The 21771-nt window shown below is 37.2% G+C and overlaps 3 protein-coding genes across 6 annotated transcripts; 2 read left to right on the top strand and 1 right to left on the bottom strand.

Moving 5' to 3' along the window:
- Positions 1–135: 135 nt before the first annotated feature.
- On the top strand, positions 136–2607 carry Sgt1 (suppressor of G2 allele of skp1). The gene has a single exon (XM_019041541.2). The coding sequence runs from the start codon at positions 324–326 to the stop codon at positions 936–938; it is 615 nt and encodes a 204-aa protein (XP_018897086.1). The 5' UTR covers positions 136–323; the 3' UTR covers positions 939–2607.
- Positions 2083–9894, bottom strand: LOC109030537 (glycerate kinase). 4 transcript variants are annotated; one of them, XM_019041538.2, is made up of 5 exons: positions 9654–9894; positions 9037–9159; positions 8447–8583; positions 7117–7390; positions 2083–5692 (listed from the first exon to the last, which is right to left on the bottom strand). In XM_019041538.2, the coding sequence occupies exons 4-5, from the start codon at positions 7371–7373 to the stop codon at positions 4426–4428; spliced, it is 1524 nt and encodes a 507-aa protein (XP_018897083.2). In that variant the 5' UTR covers positions 7374–7390; positions 8447–8583; positions 9037–9159; positions 9654–9894; the 3' UTR covers positions 2083–4425. The 4 variants fall into 4 exon arrangements, with proteins under 4 accessions (XP_018897083.2, XP_018897082.2, XP_018897084.2 ...); XM_019041537.2 differs by having other exon boundaries at positions 9658–9894; XM_019041539.2 differs by having other exon boundaries at positions 8498–8583; positions 9658–9894.
- A 127-nt stretch (positions 9895–10021) lies between these two features.
- On the top strand, positions 10022–13456 carry LOC109030707 (ATP synthase subunit g, mitochondrial). The gene is made up of 3 exons (XM_019041803.2): positions 10022–10183; positions 11659–11819; positions 13056–13456. Exons 1-3 carry the CDS (start codon positions 10153–10155, stop codon positions 13161–13163), a joined length of 300 nt encoding a protein of 99 aa, XP_018897348.1. The 5' UTR covers positions 10022–10152; the 3' UTR covers positions 13164–13456.
- Positions 13457–21771: the final 8315 nt, after the last annotated feature.

Genomic DNA, 21771 nt, shown 5'->3' with positions numbered 1-21771 from the left:
ATTGTCAACAAGACTTGTTCTATCAGATGCATCTAGATTGCAGCACACAGCAAGAAATCAATTTTCAAGTTTAGTTGAGCGTTTCACCCATAGATAACGCTACTTGCTTGTCAACATAGGAACAGGAAAATGTTCGTATGATTTTTGTTTACTAATTGGAAACAGTGGCAAAATCTTTTTGTGTCTGAAGACATTTCAACAGAATGCATTGTGATAACGAGTGAACCCTTGATTTTTTTTCAAATTTGTCGTTGTCGAACTTCTCTGTTTATATTTTCTGAATCTAAAGTGCTAAGTTGAACATTTCAAGAATCATTTTCAGCATGGAAAAGAGCGGGGATCCAGGACATAACCTCACTCCAACTTCTGAAAACACCCCATCATCTGGCGAAACACCGAGGCCAAAAATCAAATATGACTGGTACCAATCAGATTCTCATGTCACAATAACAGTTCTCGCTAAAAATTGTAAGCCTGATGATGTCAAAGTTAATTTCACAGACCACAGATTCGTATTGGATGCTAAACTCTCAGATGGCTCGGATTACAACCTACAATTAGACTTACTTCACGCCATAGTGCCAGACCGCTCCAATTTCAAAGTCCTCCCATCCAAAATAGAGGTGCGGCTTGCAAAAGCATCCGGTGACAGATGGAGTGGTCTTGAAGGTGAACCGCGCATGGTTGTACCTCAGCCTCGGAATTGGGATGCGGTTGTCGGTAACTTGCTGAAGGATGACGATGCAGAAGGAGAAGCTGCCCTGAACGCTTTGTTCCAGAAGATCTATGCAGATGGTAGTGATGAAGTCAAGAAGGCTATGAACAAATCGTACATGGAATCAGGCGGGACTGTCTTGAGCACAAATTGGAATGAAGTTGCTAAAGATAAGGTGGATGTTAAACCACCTGATGGAACAGAATTCCGCAAATGGGAATAATCATCTCTCACATTACGTCAAAGTGTATGTACCTACCTACCTAATTCGTTAACTAATTGACTTAAATATTTGTTAATTAATTCATAAACTTTTGATACTTCATCATTTTTACAGGCTACAAAAATGTCACAATTTTTACCTCCTATTAGGTATTCATTTTTCTTGTTTCATCTCATTTACTTAGTTGTATTTTTATGATGAATATCTGTCAAAATTTAGTTTCTTCCCAGCCCCCTCTTTAGCACTTTTCGGAGGCTGTATTTTTTCCTAGCAGTTTTGTCCTCCCTAAATTCTCAGTCTTGATTCTTATATTTGCTATCGACAATTATTAATGAGCTTTGAGTGTTGCCCTTCTTTTTGCTTCTGATTTTCTCGTGATTGATTCTCTCAAGTGACCCTGCGGTTTAAAATAGATAGGGTTATTGTGGGCAAATATGTGACCGGGGACCCTTTCTACTCAGAGAAAATTCTCCTCAACTTTGGGTCAAAACTTAAATCACATTTTTCTACATTTTACAACCTTAAAAATTGTTGTCTTAGAACTTCAGGATCCGGACTCACATCTCCTTCTATTCTTGAGGTTTCAGGGTCAAACTTGCTCTAAAATTTCCAGATAGTTTTCCATGCTTACGTAAGAAGTTGGGAAAATTTTTCTCAGGTCCCTTTCAAAGAAATCCGGTCAGCTATTTCATGTTTTCTGACCTTCAAAACAATACCAACACTAATTCAACCGCCCGGCATTGATTTACTGCTTATGAGAAGCATCCCTGACATGAATCCTAGGTATCGCGAGAATTAGCCCCACCATCCAATTCCTTATTTCTACAACCAACAATGTGCCTTGCTTTGAAGTAAATAATCGTGCAATTAGATCCTAACAGATGCTCCAATTTCTAAAACTGAGGCATCACCCTATCCTGTGGATTTTGAGTCAGATCAAAAACTAAAATATAAAATCAAAATTGTGTACAATGGGTCACTACTGTCAAAATATCCCCCCAAACTCTCAGAGCTCACCTGGACACCTCTGAAAAGCAGACGTTGACCATGATCAACCGTACAGTTTGTTTTTAAAATGTGAGCCATGTGTTCCAAAATAGTGCATATTGAATCCTTTTTTCTCTTAAATTATAATCAGATCCTCTTTTCTCCTTCAATCAATTTACCAGCAGCAGCTAGTTTTGCTTGAAGTCGCAAAAGGCATTGATATAAGTACTGGTTTGAATGTCATGCTTTCAAAGAATGTGAAAGATAATCCCCTGAGTGAGTATATCTTTTTTAGGTCCGAAGTCAACAATTTTTGAGCAGATCATCCACACTTGTACTTAATTATTCAACATGTACAAATGACATTTTTGGAACATTCATAACATTTAATCCATTTACTTCTTGACACTCAAATTTTTTCCTTCTTCACATCCATAAGTATTGACATTAATTCGATGAGTTGAATTTTTTTTGGGACAAGTTCTCTCTAAATCCTTCATTCATGTTAAATGGAAAATTGCAATCAGTCTTCATTTTTTGAGCAGCTCAAGAATGTTCCATCTTGGCTTGCAAAGCTGGTTTTCTAAAATTTTGTCAAATCCAACTTTTTCAGTGCTTATTTATTTAATACTGTGTTCATTGTTTTGAAGAACTTCAATTAAAAAAATATCCTCAAAATTGATCCAGCCGTTTCTCAATTAATGACGCTTCCAATATCCTTACGAGTACTATAATAGAGAAGCAAGGCATTTGTGAACCTACAAAAACATTATTAACTGTTATACTTGTAAATGTCTATTTAATTTTCTGAAAAAAATTTATAAGAGAAAAAAAGTCTTCGCCTCAATAAAATTAAGTACTAATGCTCGAAATTTTGTGGCGTTTCAAAATAAGTAAGGGTTTTTGAATTTTCATCCATGCTTCACCATCGGTCTGTTTTAAGAATGATAAATCTGTCTACAGACTTCAATGGTTGTGAACTTGATTTTGAAGGGAAAAAAAATTGGTACAATCTGAGGGGCATTGATATTGATCTAATGTTGTTCAGTTGGAAAAGGAGATATCTCCTAAGGAATCTTAACTACTGTGGTACTTTATACCTTGAGATTGTATTCTCCCTAAAGGACTTGCTGGATGCAATTAAAAAATTTATAACTCCACGAGAATTATTTGTTTCCTTATATTTATTTCACGTAAAAAGTTTAAATTTTTTGTTTTAAAAAAAAAAGGTAACACTTTCTAAGTTTAACAACAACATTCCTGTCAAAATTAAAATATATACTAATTAACTCAAAAGTACAATGTATCTTAATCGCAGTCTCTAAAAATGTCTGCTCCTATCTTATTATTTAAAGAAAAACAAACTAATCCTCTTGTTAACAATTATCACAGAATGTTTTACAGAGAAAAAATTGTCACAATAGTTTGCGAGTAATTATGCTGATTAGTTTCCTAATTACAAATGAAATAAGACAGGAAGTCAGCATCGTCAGAAACCAACATAAGTAACAAAAAGGTAAAAAAGTAAATTATAATTTTTAAAACTCTAGAGAAACTTTTAATTTTCCCCGGAAAATCTGATTTAAGAAGAAATCAGAAAATAAGAAATTTCGAGTATTTCTGACACCGTGCACGAAAGAGATGCGCCAGCATACAGCATGTCAATGGCAAAAGTGCGAAGAACGTACCTCCATTGTGGTGTTTCAAATATTCTGCTCTTATTTAATTGTTTTGAAAAGACACAAGCCAACTAAATAGCTTGAGTTTTGTACAGAATATTCTGCCTTCAGCAAAGAAAAATCAAGGAAGTTTTCAAGAAATTAAATTAACCAGTTTTAAAAAAAGAAAGAAAATATGACGGGAAGTCTGCAGTTGCAAATGGAGATATGTTTCGCTCTTTGGTCATCAATAAGGAGATTACGCTCCGCAGAGGAGTAACTCCAATCAGGAGCAGAGTTGTTTTAGCTCTTTGGAGGAGGAGGAGCAATTTTTGCTCTATTTTGAAGTATTTTGAAGTCTATTTGAACTATTTTGATTTAATCTGATCAGCAATTATGCAACAAGAATTTCAAATTTAGAAGGTAGGGGAGAGGGTGTTTCTCTGTGCATGGGTGGAGAGCTTAATGAAAAAGTTACCTATAGTCGGCGCCCTGAAAAGTGGCGGGTGAGGGGGGGAGCCAGTCGGCCGGTCCAGTCCATCGTTGAAGGGTTGAAGCACAGATAATGGCCCAGTTGTTACCCCATCTCAACTACAGCCAACACCTGCGCTTCAACCCTTCACCAATAAGACTGGACCGGCCGACTTGCTCCGCCCCTCACCCGCCACTTTTCGTGGCGCGGACTATAGCCCTACTGAGGATAGCACCATTGACTCAAGTTATTTCACATTCTCCCTCAATGAAACTTGTTTTTCGTTTTTTCTTTCTGTTCCTCGCCCTACTTTCATTGAATAGCTCTCTCCATATTTGCAAAGAAACTTGGTTCAAGTTTTCAGGCCCTTTTAGGTGGCTCCTAATTTAAAAGGATCAACCTCAATTACTAGAATATGGATGTCCATGACATTTGTTCCTGTGTGACCAGTTTTGATGAGATCTGCACCATTATTTAGTTTGGAGAAGAAAGTGAACGAATCATTATTCATCAAGTACTTCTGTGCATCTAAACCTTGATCTGCTGCCTCTCTCATTTGAGAACTGTGAGTCATAGCTCCGGCTGCTTCAGTGGGACCATCAATCCCATCAGTGCCACCACTCAGAAACCAAACTTTGAATGGTTTCATCCACTCATTAGTAGCAGCTAACTCTGACAAACGAAGCCCTAAATTCAGTGCTAGTTCTTGATTGCGTCCTCCTATTCCATTCCCTTTCACCTGGACTGTCGGCTCACCACCCATTACGAAACATAAAGTTCTGGGTATTTTCTGCTTCTGTCTATTTACTCTTCGTTGAATTACATTAAAAAGTTTCAATTTATCGGCAATACTCTTGTTGTGGTAAAAAACTATATCATACTTATTTAGTAACTCATTCAATAGAACTTCTAACTCTTCCTCTACCACTATGCCTAAGTAACTTCGGCACATGAGCTTGACTAATTCAGTATAAAACTCAGCTACATTATCAACAAGACCTTGAACAGAATTGGACAGTATATATGAAAGAGAAAAGTAGCTCCCACCAAAGCCAGCAATGCCTTCAAGAGCAACCTCATTATTACCTACGATTAAATTTTGCACGTGACTCAAATCGATAGGTTCTTCCACGGATTTACATAAAGTTGCTGAGACGCTCTCTGGTATATGATCATACACGGAGTATTTTTTTAAAATATCGATTGCATCCTTAGGCGAACACTGGGGAGCTGCGGTGGGCCCACTGGCAATAAAATGAATTGGGTCATTTACAATATCAGACAGAATTAGGCTTATTACTTGTGCTGGGTATGCTAGTGTTGCTAACTTCCCCCCTTTGAGTTGGGAGAGGTTTTGTCTGACTCCATTCAACTCGGTGATAGTTGCCCCTTTAGACGATAGCAATTTTATGGTTTCTATTTTTTCATCAAGACTGATTGGATTTATTGGAAGGGGTAATAAGGCAGATCCACCTCCTGAGATGAGGACTAATAGGACATCATCTTCTCTCAAATCTGTAACCAGCTTGCTAATGCTTTTGGCAGCTTCGAGGGCTCTCTGATCAGGAAGGTTGTTCACAGCTCCTTCAAAAACAGAAAATTTAGAATTGTCCTTGAGATATAAGCCATCTTTATGCCTGGAAGACGAAAAAATCACACAATCAGAATTGTTAGTTAAATTAAAATGTATTTTTGATGCACCTAATGAGGATCATTCTTTTCTTATGTGCTTAACTCTCCAAGGGGTGGATAGCAGTCTTCATTGGCGTTAAATAAGATTACAAGAGGGATAGGACAGTACGAGGAAACTATTTTGGGTGATTATTCCCGTGGATTTAAACAGTGTTTCATATGCTGTCGAAACTTGTTTTCCTTATGGATCGATGCTTAAAAAAAGTGCCTGTGAATAAATGCCACTTCATTGTTATTTTCTTAATTCACTCCGGTATCTTTACTTGGCCTCATCGAATATCTACTCAGGAAATTTAACCTGGTTTTTTGCAAGTTTTGTAATTTAATGGAGGCTGTTCAAGGCCAGTGCACCACAGCATCACTTACTTACAAAGCATCACTCGAGGCAAAAAAAAAGATGTCAAAAATTCGGAATTCCGCTAACATATTGACTGTGGAAGTTGGCAATCACATAACTCGGTTTGCGACGTTGCAGTTTTCCTGTCATACTTTATTTTTTAAACGGAGAATTACTCAACAGCAATTCTTTAAAACTGCCGTGATTTTTCTTCTCTATGCGAAGAAAATTCTGCAAAAACTTCAAGAAATGACGTCAATTTGTTCTCCTTTAAAAAAATAACATAGAGGCGGAGATTTTCAGACACCGCAAACGAGTTATGTGATTGCCGACTTACGCCGTCGATATTTAATTTTGGGATGGGACCAAAGACATTTGTTGTTAGCACCCTGAGACAGCAAGCAACTTTTGAGATCGACGTGCAGTCTAAGAATGGCTCATGGAGCACTCTACGGCATGGCCCAGTACTGAACATTTAAAAGAAAACAACAGCCATCATACAATCTGAAAATGGTCCGAGTTTCCTGGAGACACACTAAGCTGGATCAAGTTTGAACCAAGGAAAGAAGGCTTGAAGTATAATGCCTCCACAAGGCTCAATGTCATGGACAGAGTTTACCTTTACGACTCTTCTCATGTTCAAAATGTACTTTCTCGACTTTGAATTTTTAAGGAGAGAAAGTTCACCACAGGTTGAATTCAAAACTAATCTTGGCTACCTACTTGTTTCCAAAATGAGACTTGGTGCGTTACTGTTAAATTCAGTTCAAATCATTATTGAATTGCACCTAATCCTAGTGGGCAACTGGAAGCAGAATTTAATTTCCCACAAATTTCTACAATAGAAGAATAATAATGCATCGGTTTTGCTTTCAATTGGATAATCCATTACCTGGTGAAATTTTGAATAAGAAGTAGATACATTCAAACTTTAGTGCCTTCTACTTCGACATTGAATGTAAACTTTTTATAATGACCTCCAGAGAATTTCTACCTCAGAAAATGGGTGCTTTGTAAGAGCTAGAAACTTACTTGTTCAGTTTTCTTGTTCCAATAGGCATACTAAGAATCCCTTGAATGAGGTTTTCCTGTAGGAGCTCTTCCACCTGACATGCCATTCCAAGAACAGCTTTGCCAAATCCAACACAGTAATAATTCTTGGTCAATGGGTATGTCTTATCTCCCACAACAAGTTGCTCGTTCTTTATTTTCAGTGCTGCAGAAACTAATGCATTGGAGCGGACATGATTCACACTGTTCAAAAACATTTGCCTCAATATAGACCTCATTTTCGGCTGGCTCCCCTCTGCAATAGGAAACAGAAGGAATTAAAAGGGGGAAAAACAGCAAGATACGCAAAAGTTGTGAAGAAACATTAATGGTTTTTCACAATGAAAGGAGTTTACCTTTGTTAACCCTTAGCATGGCAGACAGTAAGATTATCCTTTCCATTTCCACTGATTCAACATTGGTAATAAATATCTTGAATTCCTTATAGTGTGATAGTGTGTGCCCTGGTAAGTATTGAAATATTTCATATAAAAAAGGGATGCAAAGTACAACATAATTTTTAATTTTCTATTAAAAGTTCAAACGTTTTCAGGCCCCTAAGCTCCATACTATTTTTCACTTTAAATTCGTTTTACGCAAAATCACAATATAATCATGCACTAGACCCTTTTATAGGAGAGAGAAAAGTGACTTCATGTTTGGAATAAATATGTTAATTAATTGCTAAAACATACATGTTTGACACAGCGAAAATAATCGATAATCTGCTGAAATTTACAACGAATCATGGAAATAGAAAGTAGGTACTCTACACTGCTCCAAAATACCGGAACAGTCAATATCATTAACCAGGTTAATGAGGTCAATTGGACTTTAAAAAATCAAGTCTCCTTAAGTAGCGACTTGCATGGCATTTGCAAGGAATGATGTAGGTATTGATGGATTTAATGAGGTTAATGGATTTACGTGTGTTGCCTTAGAAATAAACACCCTTTCAGGAAGAAAAATCGTTATTGATTATGTTAGTAGGTACACACCTTTGCAGTCACACATTATGATTTAAATTTTACTTCAATACTTTTTTCATTAATCCGACAGGTACATATGTCCAACTGAAATATTTAATACACAAAAACTCTAGGATTATTTTGCTGAGGAAGGTCCATGAAAAGACAAACAGGAAATATTGACTTGAAAGTTGTCAATTGTGCCAATAATTCTTGCCACTTAAATTTAATGTTGAAGCACTTCTTGGCACTTGAATCTCAATTATCAGAAATGCTCTGTCTGCCAGTGTTTTCTGGTGGTATTAAAATAAAGATGAGGATAATGATGAGACCGAAATGCTTACCTCTGCAAGTATTAGAACTCAATGATTTGAATGGATATGCTTGTAGGTTACCTTAAAGTATATGAACAGTTTAATGAATGGCAGCTGATGATGAGTTCACATAGTTGATAAAATTCTGATTTGACTGATGCAGGTATCTGGAAAGAGAATATAGAGAGTAAAGACATTTTTCTAAAATTGAATAGGATTACAATTTTCTATGCGTCGCAAATGACAAAACTTATTTTCACAGTTTGCATTAAGTGTGTAAACTTTGTCTTGGCAAAAGCAGCAAAAAATCATTATTTTTCTTGGAGGAAAAAGACCTTTTTCCTGACCGCAGTCAATTGTGGCAGATTTTGGTGATTAAAAATTCCTCTTAATAGAACAGGAGTGCAGAGTATTCCATCCTTTATTGCTTGAAAGTCTTTGACTGGCAACCTACAGAAAACTGTCCCCCCCTTTTTCTTCCCTAAACATCCCCCAAAATTAATCAAAGTAGAAATTCCAATCGAGTTGTTCAAATCATTTGGGTACTACGAAGCACTGATTAGAGATCTGGATCATGAAGTCATGCACAAATGTAGCCTGTCAAATACATTTCCACTCACCTATTTGTGAATTCAGGAACTTTTCAAAATTTTGAAACAGGAAATTGACATCGTACTCTTTCTGCATCGTTTAGCTTCCTTTGTTGCTCGTCAATTTTTCACGCTTTCTTAGAATCCTTTGACCTTTCAATAAAGAGCAGTAAATTTAATTGCAGTAAGGTGAGAAATTAAAAACAAGACCATGCAATAATCTGTGCACAAGAAAATCTTACTTCCAGGCTTAGAGTTGAATTATATTCAAACAAGCGCTTTTGAGACTTCAATTTGATTCAAAACTGAGTAGTGACGAAGCTTGGCGCTGGTTTTGAAGTTTTTTCCCTCTCAAATCTGGTCTGATTAATTCTAACGTGTCCTAATGGATTGGTGAGGTTGAGGTAAAGGAGGAGGGTGAGTTTATGTGCTGGATGCAGAACCTAATTTTCCAGCGGACTTTGGAAATAAAATTAGTGTAACAATGCGACTAAAGATGAAGTACATTCCTGAAATATTTCGTATTTTCTTTCTCTGCTCACTTGATCAACTTAATTCTATACATGAGCATGGCTGTAGCTTTTTGGAGGGACTAGAGCCTGCCAAAATCCACCTGTGAAAAGAAAGAATGACTTCTGCTTTGTTACCTACATCCTTCGTTCTGTCCTTGTTGCTTAGCCCTCTGATTACAATAAGGCAGTAGCTTTGTAACTGAGCAGTGCCTGATAGAAAGCCAAAAAAATAAAATCAAAGTGTCTAGGAGTATTTGAACCAATAATTACGAAAGTATTCAATACAAATCACAATTGCCGGCTACTGAAAATTGTTGACATGAGAAAGAGGGAAACACAAACACATTTTTCCTTCCATTCCATGAGAAAATTCCGAGGTTAGGTTTTTATTTACTTTCCTGTTCCCTAAATTTCATTTATTCCTAATTCCAAATGATAGGAATTCTATAATTTTCATTTTATTGGCAAATTCTAAACGAGACATTGTGATTGGTTATGAATGGTTCATTCCATAAATTCCTAGTCTCTGGGTAAAAACCAGCTGACCATTGAGAATTTGAGGTTAACTTACAATTTATCAATTTGATAACGCGCACTGTGACCGTGTGCCCTTGTTCTGTTCTAATTTTAAATCATGGCTGCTGCTATCGGGAAAATTGCAAAGGGTAAGTTTCTACCTACAAATTGAATCATTTTGATTGTCCATGAGTTTGAAGCCATCAGGCACTTACTTTCCAGATTCAACCGTCCCACCACAAAGGTCAAAGCCTCTGTCAGTTGCTCATGTACTCATCTCCTGTTTCAATGACTTCAGAAGTCTCCAACTCTCACATAAATTTGTATCTAAAACTTTTTGTTAAAGGTTTACACGGTTACAGCCCTCTGCGTAGGGGATATTTTCTGATGTATGTTCTTATCTGAATACCTATGAAACGACTTTTTGAGGATTAAGCCCCAGTTTCTCGCCATTTTCTCTAGATAATCATTCCGTCTATTTGGTTCTGAGCAGTACGCAGTAAAAAGCCAATATGTAAATAGCATAGAGTACATAGAGTTGTAATGTAAATTGAAGAGCTAGCGCGATGTTCTGCTCAACGAGTTCCAAACCCAATGTGCGTGTCGGGTCACTTTTTTTTTACATGTTCGATCCAAAATGGCGGTGTGGAATACTTTGAGATTCCTATCTTCTTTGTTTACATTGGATGGCCAGGTACCCATGCATCGCAAACAATCGATCATGTAACCAGCGTCACACAGGAGTCTTGAAATTCGGGACCTGGAAAATGCTTAAAAGTGGCACCAGCTCACCCACTTACACTACTACTCTTTGTACTTTATGGGAAAATGTTGCATAAAATTCAGGCCATGATCATTTTCATATTCGAATGTAAGAGCGACTATCATTGAGCAACACTTCTTCTTTTCATCCTCTATAGAAAGGTTTAGTTGCTATGTCAAATGTTTTATATTGCAGTTTGATACCGATTTTCTTAGCCCAGTGCCCAATACACTATGCTGTAAAGTAGTAACTTCCAAGAAAGTCTTCTAATTAGAATTTTCACATCACTGTGTTGCTTTTGAAGTTCAATCTTTACCCTTGTTCCACTGCTGCGGCAGTCGCCAAAATCTTTAGTGCTTGGTGATATGTGACCCTTTGGGTTTCTGTCATTCTTATCTTTTCTTCATTCAAGAACTAGTGGAGATGCTGAATTTTCCAGCTATCCCATTTCTTGAATTGTCAATCACTTCATTAAAACCTTTTTTCTCTAAGGTTTTCAGAGTGTCAACTTTTGTTATTCTTTCTTGACTCTTTAGTAAAAAATTGCTGCAATTTGCGCTGGAACCTAATTTTCATGTTAATATGTACCAGCATTTCCATTTTTCATGCAACTGTGGTTGTGTGGCGAGTTTCTGCAATCCTATAGTATATTTCAGGAAAAGTCCGAAAGATTGTCCTAACCCCTACTAAGGTATTTTCTCAGGAAAATGACGCCATTTCGTTTTTTTTTTTTTTTTTTTTTTTAAATTGTAGCTTAAGTAGTTGGCTCAGAGAGTGTGAAAGCACACTACCCAAGTATGTTTGAAATCCTACAATCCCAGAAATTTTTAGATTCATATTTTTGTGCATTTCTTTTCCCAGCTATTCCAGTGATAGCCAAGCCAAGATTTGCACTTTTCATGAAGTATGCCAAGGTAGAACTAACTCCTCCATCCCCCCGTGAATTCGGTGAAATCAAGACACGTCTGGGCAATGTTATCAGTGCATACAGATCAGGTCGCTGGAAGACTTTGACAGTCAAAGTAAGTTATCAGAGGATTTTCTTCTCTTAATACTTATATTTTATTCTTTTATATTTATTATTTTATTTCAATAATAGGTAGCATTGATGCCCTGTAAGGTAGGAGAAGAGCTTCAAGGTAAGGTCTAGAAGTTGATGGCGAAGTAAAAGTTGTTAAGTTCCTCGTTTCAAAGCCATCATTTTGTCTTTTCTGCCTCCATTTTACACATGCTGTCTCAAGAATATCACAAATAGTGCTGCAACTCATAAACTAAGCTACCTGTCAAGTTGGTCTTGCTTTCATTTCATACAAAACTCTACTTGAATGAAACAAACAGTTGACAGGAAACACTGCCAAAATTAGCTTATTTGAACAAAAATTTATGGTTTCAAGGAAAGTAGTCTCAAAGGATCATTCACTCAGTTTTCCTGTTCTTTTATATTCCTCCCCTGCAACTTTTTTTTTTTTAAAATTTGTCCATGATGGCTTTCTGATGCAATTTACCTGTGAAATCCATTAGGCAGTAAATTATATAACAAAGGTAAATATCTAGTTGTTACTCTAGTCTGACAACGTAACAACGGTAAATATGCAGAAAAAATATTGAAAACAGTACAAATTCTAGGCATGCAGAAAAAAATGAAAATATGCATAGTAATAAATCACGTTGCATCAGTTGAACATTCTGTTATTATCAAATTGTTTTACAAGTGGTCAGGTTGACTTTTTGGGGGAAAAATTACCTGGGAAGTGTCAAATGCGGCTTTTAAAGACAAACAATTTAGTGATGGAGAAAGTTGGCATTTCCTCCATTTTCCAACCGCATATTTTTTTAATTTTTTAAGTATGTTGATTTTGATCTTTACAGCTACTTATGTTGTGTTTTAAATAATACTAAATCAGCTCAACTGCTGGTGCAGTTTTTGAGTTGTAGCATCAGTTTAGGTCGTTTTAGAATACTCCTCGTATCTACTCTGACTCTCGAGAAATTGAAGAATTATCTCAATCGGTGCCAAAATCACATCAAATTAAAATAAATTTTCCCTGTTGTTGGCCTTTGCAGCAGGGCTAAAATGATGTGCCCCTATGTTGTTCAGGTTGAGGCGCATAATGAGCAGACAATATGCAACTACGCTCACTTTCTTTTCTTTTTTTAAGAGCTTATCTGAATAACATTTGGTTAAGCAATTTTAGCTTGATTTATTGAAATTTATTATTAGGTACCAAAACTTATTCATGGGTTTTATGTGTTTACAGGAAGCATGGATCAACACTCTTGTAGGTGCAGAGATTCTCATGTGGTTCTATTTTGGAGAAATCATTGGCAAGCGGAACATTATTGGTTATGACATTAACTTAGCGTAAACCTCTGTATTTCCATTTAAGTGTAGTTATGTATCTCATATTTTTTATCTATCTTACCAGTCATGGATTTTAAGCAGAACAAAAGTCTTTGAAGATAGACTTCTTTTTTTGAAATCTTTTAAAAGCAACCATCTTGAACAGAAGTTAAATTTTTCTCCCACGATTTTGTTGTTGGTGTTATTCTTTTTTAATTTTAAAGTGAGTAAGTTAATTGTAACATGTATTCTTGGTTTATCCTCTAAACATCTGATTTGTACAATACGTGAAAAGATTAAAAGATTATAAATGAGGAATTCTTATTTGCCTTCTTTTTGTTTTAATATTATCTGAATGATCAGCAAGCAATGGCTGATTGTCTGAGAGCCGGTCCTATTACCTATGGCTAAAACTGCTGAATACATCTGTTACCTTGGTGTCATGCATTTATCTTTTTTATGAAAAAAATCCATTCTATCATTGTTTGTCAGTCACATATAGCCTCTAGCTAAATTTGTACTATTGCACTGAAAAAAAAAAAAACTTAACAACTGTCAACTGAGGGGGCATTTCCCTTAAAACTTCCATTTACCTACTCCGGGCAAAAGTCAGCTCCAATCAGAAAAAATGAATATTTTATGGCTTGAAATTCTTCAGGCTGAACTTGAAATGGTGAAGAAAAATTTATAAAAATTTGAACTGAAGCAATGAATTTTCTTGTGTAGAAAACAACATACAGAGGATAATTTTGAATCACGGAGGTCGGCATTTTGAGGTTTTTGATTTGATCAGAATTCAGCCATCAGACTGCCTATTACTAAAAAATTATAGTTTGGATTAAGTGAAGGAACAGGTTAGGAGGAAGATTGAGCTGCTAAAGAAGCATTGTCTGTTAGAAATAAGGTTAAAAACTAAGTCAATTTCAAACAGGAAAAAATACTTTAAAAAGTGATTTGTTTAAATATGCAAATCAGGAGACTCCTCCAAGGTTTTTTAATGTAAAATGCCAATTGGTCTTTTGAGAGTTTTTTATTACTTCATTTTTGTGCTTTAAAGATGCTACACATCCATTTAGTTAAGTAGGTAGGAAAATATGTTGCATATCAACAATGAAACTACCAGACCATGCAGGTATCTCAGTTTGCGACATTGTAGACTTCCTGTCATTCTTTTTTTTCCCTATGGAAAATTGCTCAATGTCTGTTCTTGATAACTTCTGTGTTTATTCCTCTTTATGCGAAAGAAAACTCTGAAAACATGCGAAAGTACGTAGGAGAGTTGGGATGCCTAAGAGACGTTAAATAAAACGAACTTTTTTTTATTTTCTTCCCTCTTCCTTTCTTTCTTTTTTTTCTTCATTTTTCTCATGTGGAAGCAGTGAAAGTAACTTCTGTCGGAAGATGATGTTGATGTTTTTTCTTTTTTCTTTCTTTCTTTCAATAATGACGTGGCGGAGGTTGAGGGTAATTAGTCGGCTGACGATGCCCAAGTAGGAATTAACGTCATTATTGAAAGAAAGAAAGAAAAAAGAAAAAACATCAACATCATCTTCCGACAGAAGTTACTTTCACTGCTTCCACATGAGAAAAATGAAGAAAAAAAAGAAAGAAAGGAAGAGGGAAGAAAATAAAAAAAAGTTCGTTTTATTTAACGTCTCTTAGGCATCCCAACTCTCCTACGTACTTTCGCATGGATTATCATTTGTTTTTCCTCTCTTTTTGTATTATTTGTGATATTAGCATTATCATGTTTAGTAAAATTTCAAGAAATGATATTGATTTGTTCTCCTTCAAGAAAATAAAATGGGAGCGAACATTTTTAAACATTGCAAACGAGATACATGCTCTGGTAGTTTCACCGTCCGTATATTGCATCTTATGTAGCGTTTTGCATCAATGTAAAAGAAATGTGGCATTTAAATTTTTTCACATAATTCTCTCTCATCTTTCATGCATTTTACATAATTATGTGAAATAATTGGTTTGTTTTAAAGATTTTATCTGTTTTTCAAATCCATCCGGCAGTCAATGCTATTCAGGGTCCAGAAAGTTTTTTTCCCGCATATAAATCAGCAAGCCTTCACCTAAGCTGTTTTTTTCACAGGAGAGCTTAGTGCCCGTCATAAAAACGCGCCGACCCATTATTCCAATATTAGAAAAATAAAGCGCCTTCAAACTCACAGAACGCAATTGTTACTACTCGTGAAATCCAGCCATCAGCGTGTCCGCTTTGAAGGAGTTTTTTGTCCTCGCATTACGTTCGGAGCGCCTCAAGTTTGTTCCAAATTTTATGAAAAGGATAAAAACCTCTTGAAAAATAATGCTACTTAATTCCAGAAAAAATAACCCAAAGAGAACCATTATCTCGGGTTGCAAATTTTTGTAATAACTAGGCTGAATTAAAATGAGAGGAACTCACAATCAGTCAGATATTGGGACTTTCTCTTATCTAAAATTCAGAGTAGAGAAAAAATTATTTGGATTTGAAAAAAGGCGATGTTTACCTCGCATACTGCCGTGCTAAGGAAGAACGCTGTATGAACCTCCAGGCGTTGCCAAATTTCCTTTGGTAAATCACGAATTCTCGGGAGAATTTTGCAATATTTTTCTTCCAATTTTTCGTACAAGTTTGTCCGCAATTTCACCTTAAGTTTCTGAAAATTGCAAGGAAAAATATTCATAGCTTTCCTAAAATAAAAATTTTATCGAAAGAAATTTGGCAACTCTCGAATGTACGGCGTTTTTCCTTAGCATGGCAGCATAGAGGTAGCATGATGGGCATGGAGTCTTCGCAGTCTAAAAGTGCGCAGACTTATTTGGTGTGGACTCTGAGTAGGGTGGTTGTTTGGTATACCAGAGCAAAGTTTCTTGTTTCTCTATTCACCACCGTAGAGAAAAAAAGGAAGTGTTCGCATTTCGGGCATCTTGGAATTTTTTTGATGACGCAGGTCGGTACAGCGACTTTTATCATAGATTTTCTTGGAAATGGTGTAATTTATGGAAAAACGTTATTCTATAACAAGTGCTTGAAATTATATCATGAGTTGATTTAAGTAAAAAAATCGAACTTTATGGTCCGGTTTTCATATTTCGCATTCCGGATTTCGCTGGCCAGGTTGTACCGACCCACGTCACAGGGTAAATAAACCTCAAGATGCAAACACCTCCTTTTTTTTCTCTATGATTCACCACTGGTCGGTCATGAGCAGCATGCACATTGCACCACGTGTCTACGCGGTAATAGACATCAGGAAGAAAACGCTATAAAAATTATGATCTCTCGAGTAAAACGACCTGCAAGTATGAGTATATGCGGGCCCATTGATTGGGCACTTGCTCGGGTCTTATAGAATGAGGAGGAGTGTTATATGGTTGTCGAGGCATATTCGACGTAACTCCATCCAATTCGAAATGGTGGGAAGCCAGATAGAGGAACAAAAGTGAAAAGGACATCAAACTTAATTCAGTATGTGACTTCAAGATTAGGAATTAATAAGGTGTATCTAATACGATGAAACTTTGAAAAAAGTAATATCCGTCTTTGCAACTTGCTAGGATTGTGCAGCACGGATTTTATGATGGATTAAAATTTTTATTTATACCAGCGAAAACCCCTTTACTGAAGTCACGGGTGCAGGTGCTTCGCCATAAACTATGTACAACTTGATATAATTGATCTCTTTTTTAACGGTCGACATGATCCGATTAAAGAATAAGTAAAAAAAGAAACTGTTTTAATATATCTCGATCGAATCGATGTGGGTCGGTTCACGTTTACTTTTTTCGATCGATTCTAGGTGATTCCTTTTTCTTTCCAATTCTCTTCTTCTTTCTTCATCCTTCTCTTTTCTTCTTTCTCTTCCTTTTTTCTTCTAATTCATTCTCTTTTTTTCATTTTTCTTGTCTTCTACTTTTCCTATTTCTCTTAACTTGTCATTCATTCTTCTTCACTCTCATTACTTCTTACAAGTTACAACTACCTCCTCTCTTCTTCTTTTCTCTTATCTTAATGTTTTCTTCTTCTTCTATCTCTTTTATTCTTTTTATTTTTCCTCGTCATCATCATTTCATCTGTTTCCAACTTTTTCTCCTTCCTCTTTCACTTTTCTTATACTCTATTTCTCATCGCTTTTCCCCCGCGTTTCCTCCTCCTCTTTCCCTTGTCTTGTCCTTCATCCTCATTTCTTCTTTCTCTTTCTTCTTTTTCTCTTTCTTCTTTTTCTCTTTCTTCTCTTCAACTCCGTTTCTTTCCCTTTTCTCTTTCTTTCTTTTTTCTCTTCCTTTTCTTTCTCTTTTTCTTTTCTTGGTAAATGTTAAAGCGCCTCTTAAAAATAAACGTTTTATATCATGGCATTACTTTCTTTTCTCTTATTATTCTTCCTCTTCACTTCTTCTACTTCTCATCCTTCTCTTTTCACTCTCTTTTATTATGGTGCCTACAAAGAATCACTGACAGAAGCCGTCTGTTTGTCATTAGGGGGAAGATACCACTATTAGACCTCCTAGGAGCTCGCGTTGCCTACACTAAAAATTGAAGGCAAACTGACATGACGTGAAACTTGAAGTAACCTTTTCACATTTGGTGAAAAGCTCTAATTTGTGGGTGTCCCGATTGAGCATGCCATTTAACGATGATATCGCAATTCGACCACGTGGGGGAGCTCGTGTTGCCTACACAAAAAATTGAAGGTGAACTGAAATAGAGTCAATGCAATCTTTCCCCATTTGGTTGAAATCCATTTTTTTTTTTGTGTTCTGAATAAACGTGCAATTTCACGGTGACACCATAATTCTACTTACTTCTCTTTTACTATTCCTATCTCTGTTCTCTTCTCCTTCCCTCTTTTCTATACTTCATATTTCTGTTATCTTCTTCTTCCTTTCTTATCTCTTTTTTCTTATTTTCCTCTCTTTTTTCCTCATTTTCCTTTTCATTCTCTTGATCGGTGTTTTTGCAGTTTCCCCTTTGATACACTCCAATACGTCTTACGATAGAAATGATTTTCAGGAGGTTGAGATTTCACTTAAAAATAATTTCACAGCAGAAATGTGCTGTCTTTCTACACATCTAGACAGCTCTCCTATCCACAAATCAAATTTTGAACCTACGCGAATTTTACATCAATGCGAGCACAGCACTGTACAACAACAGCAACTTGAGGTAGGAGAAAGGCTACGATTTGCCTTCAATTTTGCTTGATACCACATACTTACTCCGGAGTTTGAATCGTTGCTCGCTTGATTTCCGCCTGTGAGGAAGTATGAAAATATGCGAATTCCATCTTAATATTTCGGGAAAATCGCTATGTTTTCACGGAATTCACGAAATCCTATACAATTACGCGCTCTTTATCTTGGCATTGCGGGAAATGCGCCACATTTACAGAGATTTTGTAAATAAAAACAAGAAAGTACGCGATAATCACCCCAATTTTACGGCAAATACGCCATATCTTCATCTTTTTCGTAAAATCATTGAGAAGCACGCGCAATTCACCATATGAGTATATTCGCAGCAGATATACGCAAATTTTTCAGCAGTTGATTGAGAACACTCAAGATCACATTTTGCACCTCTAAATCGCGGAAAACACGCGAATCTTACATCGATTCGGGCATGGTACTCCATACGAAGACAATAACTTGAGATAGGCAAAACTTATGATTTTCCTTCAATTTCGCGTGATACCACATACCAACTCCGGAGTTCGAATAGTTGCTTGCTCGATTTCCGCGTGTGAAGAAGGAAGAATATACGCGATTTTTCATCTTAATATCGCTAGGATACCGCGGTAGTTTTAGGAGTTTCGTTAAATCTACTGAAATGACGCGCTATTCATCTCGGTATCGCGGAAAATACGCGAGATTTCCAGTGATTTGGTAAAACAAAAATGCGCAATTACGCAATACTCACCGCAATATTACGGCAAACACGCGAATTTTTCGACACTTAGCATCTCAAAAATTGCGGAAATTACGCGAGTTTTGCATTGATGCGAGCTGTACCATGATAGTACTGTGCAACGACAGTAACTAGAGATAGGAGAAAGGCCATGATTTTCCTTCACTTTCGCCTGATCCTTAATAGCTCTTTAAAAAACCTTTTTTCTTTGAGAAGGTCCCATATAATTTACATATTGTTATTAAGAGAGATTTAAGGACTATACAATATTTATGTACTAGTTTTAAGAAGCTCAAATGAAAGTGAAAAGTACAACTTTGAAAATGAGTCATCGCCTATAGGATTACAAAAATTGCCCCCCCCCCCCCTTAAAAAGAAAAAGAAAAAGTGAAGATGAAAAAAATATGCGATTTCATCACACTTTAAGATAAACACAGACATATATATATCTTAAAATTTTCAAGACCCACAGAAGTCTCTCTTTAGTATATAACTATTTTATAGCGGCAGATCATTAAGATCCCTTGGGAAGAATCATTTTCCAACGTTTTCTTAATTTTCTTCGAAATTTACCCGAAGTTCGTGAAAATTGTCAGATATGTTGTTGATGGCTTCCTTAAAATGATCTTAATTACAATGTAAACCTTATGATGCCGCCAAAAGGAAAGGAACTGATGGAGGAGAGACTATTTAGAATACGACCCTACACTGCTGTGCTAAAGGAAAACGTCGTATGAACCTTTAGACGCCGCCAAATTTCCTTTAATAAAATAAAAAATTTTAACTCAAATCTGCGAACATATTTCCTTGAATCGCTAAGATAATTTTATTCGCGATCAGATCAAACTTTTTGAAAATTTCAAGAGGAAATATTCATAGCTCTCCTCGAAAATAAACATTTTATCGGAGAAAATGTGGAAATTTCCTTCAGTAAAATATACATTTTTAACTCAAATCTGTGAACATCATTCTTCGAATCGCTAAGATAACTTTATTCGCGATCAGATCTGAACAATCTAAGAATTCCTATCTAAATATTCATAACTCTCCTCGAAAATAAACATTTTATCGGAGAAAATTTGGCAACGCTCGAATGTTCATACGGCGTTTTTCCTGCAGTACAGGCACCAACACCTTCCTTATCTTTTTCTCTCCCGTTATAGGTTCACTGACCCATAGGTCCAGGGCGAAGAATAAGAATAAGCGCCCTGCCGCCCAGATCTGGCACCACCCTCGCGCTTCGGGGTTGAAGGTGGAGGATGGAGAGGGTGGGACCGGAGGGGGAATTGGTGATGAGCGAGGTGGAATTAAATTTCGAGAGGTGGCGCTCCGGGGCGCGGCGCGGGGTTCGCGGGGGCTGATGAAAGAAAAAAGTCGCGGAGGGGCGCGGGATAAGAAAATACGTCCAATTTTTCTTTTTGACAAGCTCATAAATCGCGGTATCGGACGTGGACGTCACGCACGCACAGGCGCCGCCGCCGCCGCCGCCGCCGCCGTCGAATCGGAATACGAATCGCGTTTTTGATTTCCGAGGCTGCGGCTCCCCGAAAGAATCGAATTGCCAGCCGCAGCGACGCCCGACCCGGGGCGAGGGCGAAAAACCAATCTCGTAATAACGAGCCTTCGCCTCCTCGCGCGGATCCTCAGCATCGCACTCGACTTATTTGTAGTTTCGGCGAGGAGAGGAGGAAAAAAGTTGGATGGGAAACCGAGAAATTTACAATTCCAAATCAAAGTTTTAATTATTTCGGGTCAATTGCATTACATGAATACCGCGGACGGTATGACGGTTTCGACGGTGGAACTCACTGGAAAAAAAACACATTGGATCTAGAGTCCAGACTCTTGAAAACATCGCGCCTTCAATTTTGTGGACGCAACACGGACATCCATCGAGCACGAATAGTTGTATCTCTGCGCCGTCATCGATGCAGTCCTTTTCTCCTTCGCTCCATCTCCGTGTTGTGTTTGTTTCCGTTTGTCTTATTTGTAGTGATGCATGAAGGGCTACATGAGGAACCCAGCCGGAAAAAAGAGATATATCAGGGCCTCCAGTTTTAACTTTTCTCCCGAATCTGAACGATAGCACAGCGCGGAGCATTGCGAATTGCGATTTCACGTCTCGCGCCATCGCGCCTTCAATTTTGTGGACGCAACACGGACATCCATCGAGCACGAATAGTTGTATCTCTGCGCCGTCAGCAACGCAGTCCTTTTCTCCTCTGCTCCATCTCCGTGTTGTGTTTGTTTCCGTTTGTCTTATTTGTAGTGATGCTTAGAGGGCTACATGAGGAACCCAGTCGAAATAAAAGAGACATATTAGGGCCTCCATTTTTAACTTTTCTCCCGAATCTGAACGATACCCTATTAGCAGCACAGCGCGGGATCATCGCGATTTCACGTCTCGTGCCATCGCGCCTTCAATTTTGCAGATACAACACGGACATCCATCAAGTACGAATAGTTGTATCTCTGCGCCGTCGTTAACGCGAGTCCTTTCCTTAAACAAAAGCGGAAAGAGATCTTCCTTCTTTTTTCCGGCTACCTCACAATTTTTGGGTGAGCAGGAGAGACTACTCTTCGTTCCTCTTATGAAAGAACGTAACTTTAGTTCCATATTACCAACTTTCCCTTTGCAAATTGCATTTTTACCAGGAGAATCTCGAGCATTTTTTCTTCATGATTTCCAAAATTTTCCATCTGATCTCACGCAAAAGACGATAAAATTTTG

The sequence above is a fragment of the Bemisia tabaci genome, chromosome 3, assembly GCF_918797505.1.
Source record: "Bemisia tabaci chromosome 3, PGI_BMITA_v3".
Taxonomy (NCBI): Eukaryota; Metazoa; Arthropoda; class Insecta; order Hemiptera; family Aleyrodidae; genus Bemisia; species Bemisia tabaci.
This window is presented reverse-complemented; position numbering and strand designations above follow the sequence as displayed.